This window comes from Pinus tabuliformis, chromosome 5_2, assembly GCF_031772625.1.
Source record: "Pinus tabuliformis cultivar Carrire ecotype Pingquan chromosome 5_2, CPIR1, whole genome shotgun sequence".
Lineage (NCBI taxonomy): Eukaryota > Viridiplantae > Streptophyta > Pinopsida > Pinales > Pinaceae > Pinus > Pinus tabuliformis.
The window spans coordinates 405,794,132-405,803,473 of record NC_142306.1 but is presented as its reverse complement, the minus strand read 5'-3'; the positions used below and the strand labels follow the sequence as shown (position 1 = coordinate 405,803,473).

The 9,342-nt window shown below is 38.5% G+C and overlaps 1 protein-coding gene across 1 annotated transcript; it reads left to right on the top strand.

Moving 5' to 3' along the window:
- The first annotated feature begins 318 nt into the window (after positions 1-318).
- Positions 319-2,375, top strand: LOC149159242 (lycopene beta cyclase, chloroplastic/chromoplastic-like). The gene has a single exon (XM_089436432.1). It carries the CDS (start codon positions 532-534, stop codon positions 2,110-2,112), a length of 1,581 nt encoding a protein of 526 aa, XP_089292558.1. The 5' UTR covers positions 319-531; the 3' UTR covers positions 2,113-2,375.
- Positions 2,376-9,342: the final 6,967 nt, after the last annotated feature.

Sequence of the window (9,342 nt, the reverse complement as noted above, 5' to 3'; positions counted from 1 at the left end):
AGCAGCAGTGTTGCTGCAACAACTCTTAGAGCTGGAGAGAAGAGGAGCAGAATGTTGGTGGAGGCGAAACTCAATTTTATGAAATGAAACGAGGTATTAGATGCTGCTTATCCACCGTCATCTCCAAGACAACTCAGCGCTCTTGGCCAAACGGATCTTGATTTCTTTACTAATTGTGGGAAAATTCGATTTAACTGCTGGCTATTATCATGAGATAGTGCGCTATTATCATGTTCCAAAAATAAAAATAAACACTTCCACCGACAGGGAAAGCCACTATTATCGTTATTGTTATAACCGATCGCTATAGAGGGGCATTTATCAGAGGCACCTGTTCAACCGGAACCACTTACCTGGCCTGGATTAGATGGGAATCGAGTGGCTTGTTGAAGATGCTCACATTTCCACCCTCCACTCAACACAAACTCCAATAATTGTCCTCATTGAATTCCAACTTTTCCATATTCATCTTCTTTCAGATTTGTTCACATCCAATTCCGTCATGGCTCATGCTCTGCTTGACCGACCTTAATGCGTGGGCAGATTATGCAAGTTCCAGAGCTGAAAGCAATTAAGGAAGAAGTTATGGACACCATTCTCAGATTACACAATGGACTGCATTCATTTAATTCATTTCAGGTACGTTCCACAGATACACACAAACATAGCCAGCATAGGGTTTTTCCTCGTCTTTTCAGACTTAAAAAGTGTGGAAGTAGTAGTAGTGTTTTATTCAGTAGAAGAAAAACAGCATGTGTAGTGAAAGCGAGAAGCACCCTGCTGGAGCTCGTTCCAGAGGCCAAGAAGGAGAGCCTTGAGTTTGAGCTTCCCGAATATGATCCATCCAAGCAGTTGCCTGTGGACTTGGTGGTTGTTGGGAGTGGCCCGGCAGGGCTTGCTGTTGCCCAACAGGTCTCAGAAGCAGGAATTTCGGTGTGTTGCATAGACCCATCTCCGCGGAGCATTTGGCCCAACAATTATGGCGTGTGGGTGGATGAATTTGAGACCATGGACCTCCTAGATTGCCTGGATACAACATGGTCAGGTGCTGTTGTTTATATAGATGATAAGACCAAGAAATTTTTAGACAGGCCCTATGGTAGAGTCAATAGAAGGCTGCTGAAATCAAAGATGATGAGGAAGTGCATATCCAATGGTGTTCAGTTTCACCAATCCAAAGTTAGAAATGTGATCCATGAGGCTTCACGGACTCTTGTTTCGTGTAGTGATGGGGTTACACTGCAAGCATCTGTGGTGCTGGATGCCACGGGATTTTCACGCTGTTTGGTTGAGTACGACAAGCCCTATGATCCTGGGTATCAGGTGGCATATGGGATCTTGGCGGAGGTTGATGGTCATCCATTTGATGTGGACAAAATGGTCTTTATGGACTGGAGAGATTCTCATCTTAGCAATGAAGCGGTGCTCAGGAGCAACAACAAGAAGATTCCGACTTTTTTATATGCAATGCCCTTCTCACCTACTAGAATTTTCTTGGAGGAGACATCTCTTGTTGCAAGGCCTGGTGTTTCTGTGGAGGAGATCCAGAAAAGGATGGTGGCTAGATTAAAGCATCTGGGGATTCAGGTGAAGAGCATAGAAGAGGATGAAATATGTGTTATCCCCATGGGAGGTCCATTGCCTGTGATTCCTCAAAGAATATTGGGAATAGGAGGAACTGCAGGAATGGTGCATCCATCAACTGGATACATGGTGGCGAGAACTTTGGCTGCAGCTCCGGTTTTAGCCAGCTCAATTGTTAAATGTCTTGGGTCTGGAAAAAGAATTACTGGAGACGAGCTATCGGCCGAGGTTTGGAAGGATTTGTGGCCCATGGATAGGAGACGGCAGAGAGAATTCTTCTGCTTTGGAATGGATATTCTGCTGAAGTTGGATTTGGAAGGGACGAGGAGATTCTTCAATGCCTTCTTTGACTTGGAACCCTATTATTGGCATGGTTTTCTGTCCTTGAGGTTGTTTCTCCCTGACCTTGTTGTCTTCGGGCTGGCTTTATTTGCCCATGCCTCCAACTCATGCAGGATAGAGATCATGGCAAAGGGTACTTTACCTCTATTAAAGATGATTAATAATTTGGTGAGGGAGAGGGAATAGGATGATTCGGCTCGACCAGCAAAGGGCTCTAGTTTTATCTCGTTAAAAATGCCAACTACTTCGCAGCATAAGGCGAAACAGTAGGCAGATTAGCGAGTTTCTTTATGTTAGTTTACACTGGAAATTTGGTACGTAAAGTATAATATAACGATACAAATAGTGGATGGAGCAATCGACATGGTGGCTTTAGTTGCTCCTGCAGATTGTAATCTGAACAATAATTTTGTGTTGAAATAGTCACTGCTCTCCATTTTTTAACTGCATTTAATCTTCAAGAACAAGGTTCCAGTGTTTAATTTAATGTTCAAGAACAGGGTTTTCCTTTGCTTGTAAAAAAAAAATGAAAAATAAAAAAAAAATTAATAAATAAAAATTCAAAAAAAAAAAAAAACCAAAACCATAAAAAATTTAATTAAAAAAAAAAATTAAAACAATTAAAAAAAAAACAAATAAAAATAAAAAAAAAAATATTTCAAAAAAATTGCAAATGGACATTTCATAACAACTGAAAACATTTTATGCTAACTTGTCTTGTTAAAGTTAGGAACTAGCACGCAAAGGCAACAGGTAAAAAATTCATTTCATTTTATTTTGGTTGCGAAGCATTCATACTCATTGTTAGCGCTTGAGATTTCACCCTAGGCTGAGGAAGGTAAACCTTCAAGGCAACATCAAACCATTTCACCTCGTAGCTAGCCCTACGGGGTATGAGAAGGCTCTCTCCGGTCAAACTCGGTAGATCTTTCAATAGGATGAGCTGACCCAATTAGGAACACTGATATTAGGCTAGTAAACTGATAAGGAGGGTTGATTTAAAGTTTTTGGGGTTTTTGGTGGCAATTGGAGGGAGTGCAATTCAGGGTGTGGGGATTGAGCTCAGTTTTTGCAGGTGGGTCTTTGGGGCAAGGAAGGAGTTTGCGCTGATGCCTTAAGCTGAGATGGATGATCAAGGAGGAAAGAGAGGGAGCTAAAGAGGGAAAACAATGACTTTGAATCCTCTTTAGACAGTGGAAAACATAAATATTAAACAAAATTGAAAGCTGAGCATGGCATGCATGAATTCAAACTTTATCACTTCTTTTGTTTAATTAGCAGCAATAGAATAAGAGATGGAACACATAAACACACTTACAATGACAAGTAGGAAACACACCATCAACACAATAATCCACAAGAATCCACAATGATGTCTGCAAAACCCTGGCCTTCCTTTTCCTCAAATTGCAGAGATACAAGTAAAATATACAATAGAGCTTCTCCCTCAAGAGTCCAACCATGAAAATGAGCAAGAGAAGGCATAATATAGACCATCTAACTCCTTTCCCCACCTCTAGGGGTCGAGCTCAGCTTCCTAGGAGCAGTTTGAACTAATTCTAAACTTAGCACTAGATAATAGGCAGTCAAAACAACTTGCCTCTAAAACTTAGCTAACTCATCCATGCATTAAATATTCACTATTTACATCAAGGAAGCTTCTAGAAGGGTTAAGAGATATTAAACCTATCAATGTGCCATGAAAATTATCCATACATCCATCATTTACAAGCATTAAGAGTCAACCATAGTAAAAACAGAGTTTGCAGGCCTGAAAAGTCAAAACTGGCAATTTTAGCTCGAGTGGTCGCGCCCCCTGCTCGAGTGGTCGCGCCCCTTTGCAGCACTTTTTGTGTGGGTTCCAGTTATCCAAATCAAGTGCAAGGTGGCTCATTGGAAAGCTCTGTGTGTCTACTTTCCATCCCAAGTGGAATTTCTGGATTTGGAGTTGATTTGACCCCTCAAAAGTCAATTCTCCCAAGGTCACTTTCTGCAACTCAAAAAGTGGGCAGAAAGTCAAAATTTTGATGTATTTTGAGCTTTTGGAGGCCCAAATCTCAAAATCAAGTTGACCCCAAGTATAGGTAATTCTAGTTTTTGCATGCCCTTTCCAAAAATGTCAACTTTTTGTGATTCTGAGCAGTCCTCCCGAGTGGTCGCGCGCGGGGTGAGACCACTCCAATGGCCAAAACCTGTAAAATTGTACAAAAAATTCACAAATGACAAAATTTTCTCCAAATTTCTTGAAATTTGGGCTGGGAGTCCCCAATCAAGTACCATGCTCAATCAAAGAGGCTTTGGCCAAAATTTGGAGTGGATCGGGCGTTTTCCTTCGTTTTTGTGCTTTGGCCAACCGTCCTTGGAGCACCTTCGTTCTCGCCGGTATTTTTGACATTTCTCTCAAACCATGACACCTGTGTAAAAAGTGAAGGAGGTTTTTCTTCTTTGGCATGTTATGGAAAAAAACCTCTCTCAGTTTTCCAAAGTTCATCTTTTATTGCTCTGAAACATCATTTGAGTGTAACTTGTCCCGATGTGTGAAACAAGGAATTTTGCCGAAATGGAGCGAAATGAAGGGGATAGGGGGCTTCTAAATTCTTGGGGAAATTTCTGGGAGTGGGGAGGGATGTTAGGAAGTAGGGGAAAGTGGAATCTCAGAGATTGAGTGAGGGGAAGGGGTCGAAAAGGGCAAAACATAGGTCAAACCTAGAAAATTGCCAAGTTGTAGCTAGAAACTAGGGTTTGTGCAAAAATGAGGAATTTGGCGGATCTAAGGGATGGGAAGTGTTTGATAAGGTACTTTAAGGATAGGGGAAGGTGTATGAAGATCAGGATATGAGTTTTGCCGATTATTTAGCCGCCCAAGAGAAATTGGCTTCAAAACCCTAGGAGAGGGAAATGAGCTTGCCTAGGCACAACTGAAGCATGAACAAGGTGTGAAATGACTCATTAGACATTGACATGATAATGAAAACCCTCTGAATGATGATACACTCAGCTGAATGATGACATAGACTGACATTTGGGCAAACCCTAGGCCTAATGCCTAGTGACCAAATTTTGGTTGAAGACTCACTGAAATGACAAAATTTGACCTTGACACTTCAAAATCACTTTGTAAGAGCATATTTGATCACTGGAGGAAGGCTGGAAAGACTGACACTAACACTCATTATTGCATTTTATATCTTTCAAAGAGCTCTTAAAGTTTTCATGCAGGATTTGTACTAAGCTTTTACATGCGCGCGAAGATCCAAGTTCATGCAGATGTGATCTCGATAAATCACATTCATCATTGAAGCTTGAAGGAGTTAATTAAATATGTCGTGACATTTGTCACTTCACATAAATCTTTTGCGTCATGATATGTTACCCACAATTCTCCTTCAAAGCCTCATCAATCATCCATGTCAAAGTCCATTGATTCATTTCCTTATCCATCATGACTTCATACATGTCTACTTTTCTGAGTCGCATACATTTTTGCCTACCTTTCAGTTCATCTTTTTGCCTCATGAATAAACCATCCATCTCTCTACATTGCCTTGCTTTCCTTACCATAAAAACTGTTTGGCCATACCATCTTGTATCTATAGTCCTACCAATCATTTGTACAAACTCGCGTTGACTGATGTGGGATTCCTTAAGGCCCACCTTTCAACAAGTCTTGACCCATCGACCTCAGCACCTTATCTGGGATAAAGACTAGAGTCATTATTAGTACCTTGAGGCTTGCATGCCTTAATGGCAAGTCTTCTCGCCAATGAACAATGGGAATACATTAATGTCCCTTGTTTGTTGGATCTTGCAAGTGGCTCGACATCAGCTCATTCATTCGCACTTCGCAAGATGTACTTGGGTACCTTGGCACTCATTGACATTAATGGTGAGTTTGCCTCGCATTGGTTAACGACATTCATCAATGGTCGGTAATCCAATGACTTCTTTCCATGTTCGACATCGACACATTCATTCACATGGAAAGAATTGTGCCACGATATGGGACGAGATGAAGACTATATGATTCAGGAGTAGATTCAACAGATTCAGTAGTAGTACTAAAGGATCCACATTCGTGACTTCATCCATCATATATGCAACCAAGACACATATCACATTCTTGTATTCTTCATTCCATGATTCAACAGCAGAAGCTACACTTTTCTACATATACACAGTTTGTCCACTTAGGTAAGTAAAGGTATGTTCTTTTCTAGCTTTTTATCATATAATTCCTTTAATACTAAAATTATAATTTTTGGAAAATGTTTCACCATGTTCATATTCACATCCATACTCCATTATCACCTTCCATATGTCATATATGTCCTTTCTACACATATCATCCTAACCAACATAGTTTTCCCAAACAACTACTATTGCATTATGATTCAAATGTTACATGTTTTGCAAATAATGATCAAAGACAGAATGGTTGATTAAATGTTTTTCAAAGTCTTTTGATGCAACAAAAAAACAATGAAAGTATTGTTACACAAGAACCAATACTAAACAAATTTTGGTTGTCACACAAGAACCAACCAAAATAATATGTTGCAATCAAATGTTTTTAAGAGAGAAGACTTTGCAAAAAGGAACAAAGTTGTCAAAAAGAAAATTATGTGAAGTTAAAAAATTGATATCAGCCAAAGTTCATGTAAAAGCAAGACAATTCAAAAGATCAAATCATGATCAATGTAATAGATTGCATGAGGACATGCAATAACTTAAGTTGGGGGGTATGTTGGGCCGCCAAATTAACATGAATTTTCACTCCACTTTCACCTTTTATCCTCATTTTGTCACCTCATTTCATCATATTATCATTACATAACCCTATATTTCCATTACCATATGAGTTTATATTTTCATTTTCCAAAGTTATTAATTTCATGTATTTAGAGTGAATTTATGATTAAAAGTTAGAGAAATAACATGTATTTTCTTATACCTAAAAGTGGCTTGAGTTTGATGACATGTGTAGATCATTTGGAAGTTTCCAAGGCACCCTTATGTGGCCTCCCAAGATCAAATTCGAATTTCAACTCAAGAGGTGGACCATATTCCAAGGAGAAAGATCATGGAGATTTTGATGTGTCATGGGATTTGTATCTAGTATTTAGGGATAAGTTGAGACAAGTATGGGTCTAGTAGATATTTAAGGGATCTACATTTATTGAGTAGATATCCCTAATTCATGTATAAATAAGAAGAGCATCCTCCAAATCATGTTATGAGGAGGAGGGAGAGAAAACAATTATTAGTTATTCATTAGCACCAAATTTATGATTGTTCATTCAACATGAATAATATCATTTTTCCAAATCATGAGTTATGAGTGTTGTTTGATTCTTAAGGTGTGATAGTTGTTCATGTGTGCTCATTGAGGAATGGAAGGATCCCCATACTGAGATAAGTACACTTTGTTGTAAAGTAATGTTGTGAATATACTAATTTTAATTATGATGTTCATCTTATTTCTTTCTTGTAAATACTTGTAGATAATTTTAGTATGAATTCATGTTGTGGCCATGTTTTGTTGTGTGAAGGTTGATCTCCTTTCAATAGCTAGTTTTTATGTGAGAAGGACAACCAGGAACTCCTAAGTTAGGAGTCTCTTCTCCATGAGCTAGATTAAATTGAAATAAGATTTACTTTCTCATATGCTTTCCTAGATTACATTTATGTGAATATTGATTCCCTTTCAGTATATAGTTTTTATGTGAGAAGGGCAATCAAGTCCTCCTAAGTTAGGAGACCCTTCTCCATGAGCTAAGAATTGAATTGAAAACAATATTTACTTGCTTTCATTTATATGATTTCTTTCTTGCTTTCGTAGGTGTTTGGTAATGTTATTATAGGAAGATTGTAGAAGGACAATCAGGACTCTTGAACAAGAGACTCTTCTCTATCTTCTAAAGTAAAATAATTCCATTGGTCAAACATTTTTTATGCTTTCATAAAATAGATCTGATAGTTTAGATTTGTAATATGCATTTCCATTCTAAACAAACTTCCTATACCTGTTTCATCTAAGGTCCCATATATTTTGGTTTGCTTCTAAGTTTACGATTCCCCGGATTGATAAATTAAATGACAGGGATTTAGCAGACAACTAAATCGCCCAACACCATGCAACCAAAATTGAGATTTCCCATGTAGTGCCATCCCTAAAGCTAATGGCTAGTAAAGGAGATCCCATGAGACTAGGATACAAGGGTAACCCTAAAATTCGGTAGTGGATACAAGAGTACAAACCGAACCCACTCTTTCTGACGAATCACTCCACCAATCCATGCCCAAAAGTTCCCATGAAAAGTAAACAAAACTACTCAACCAAACCAATGAAAATTCATACCTTTTGGGTCAAAAGGCCCACCTTCAAACATATATTCATAACATATTAGTGAGGGACCACATGGTTGGCTCAGGTAGTGGAGAAAATGGCACATTGAGCTATTTGGGGGCTACAAGGGGCTGCTGGCTATCGGTTGAGGACCATCTAGGAGAATTTGTTTCTCCTATATACACTACCCACAAGTGGTGGGTAACAAGGACAAACACTAGTTATCTCATCCTGTAGAGGATTAGTCATATGGGGACCATATCTTGACAACTACAATCATATTTATGTACAAAGAAAAATATCAGTCCACCATGCTTCAATCAGGAACATTGTCTTGATATATTTCAATATCTAAGTAAGAAATATGGATATCTCTATTACTATGCCTATCCTAAGAGTCAATTCATTGGTAAAAAAATTTAGAGCCATTGGAGGAACCTCACAAAATCCTCTATGAAAAGGTGAATCTGTGTGTTCTCATAGGCCTTAGTCCATAGAAAATTTTAGGGGCGAATGTTCGCCCTTTGGCGAAATTAAGGGGTTTCTAAATTTTTAGTGGGCGAATATTTTGTATCATAGCACATTTTTACAAATCACCTCAAATAGCCCACCTTATTTTAAGGGAGAGGGTAAAAAAGGTAAATTTAGCCCTTGAAACTAGGAGTTACAACCTTCCATTCGCCCATTTTCAAGAATAGGTTTTATTTAAGTGAATCCTATGGGCCAAATACCATATTTATAAAAGAGGTATGGTATATTAATAAAAATATAAATAAATGAGAGGTATGGTAAATAAATCAAACATTTTTATATTTGATCCATAAGTCACCTTATATACATGCAAGGGTGTAAACAAATAAAAATATAAGTAAAGTGGAGGTATGGTAAATAAATAAAACGTCTCTTTATACTTTTTTTTCCACAGAAAAAATTCCAACCTTTTATTGATAAAAAGGGTTACATAGAGTATGTAAGTATGACGCCCAGCCTGAAACCGCCAACAAAATAGGCGAGACTCAGCAATCAAAAACACTCTCTGACAGAGATCCCGTCACAGGAGTGAAGGACCT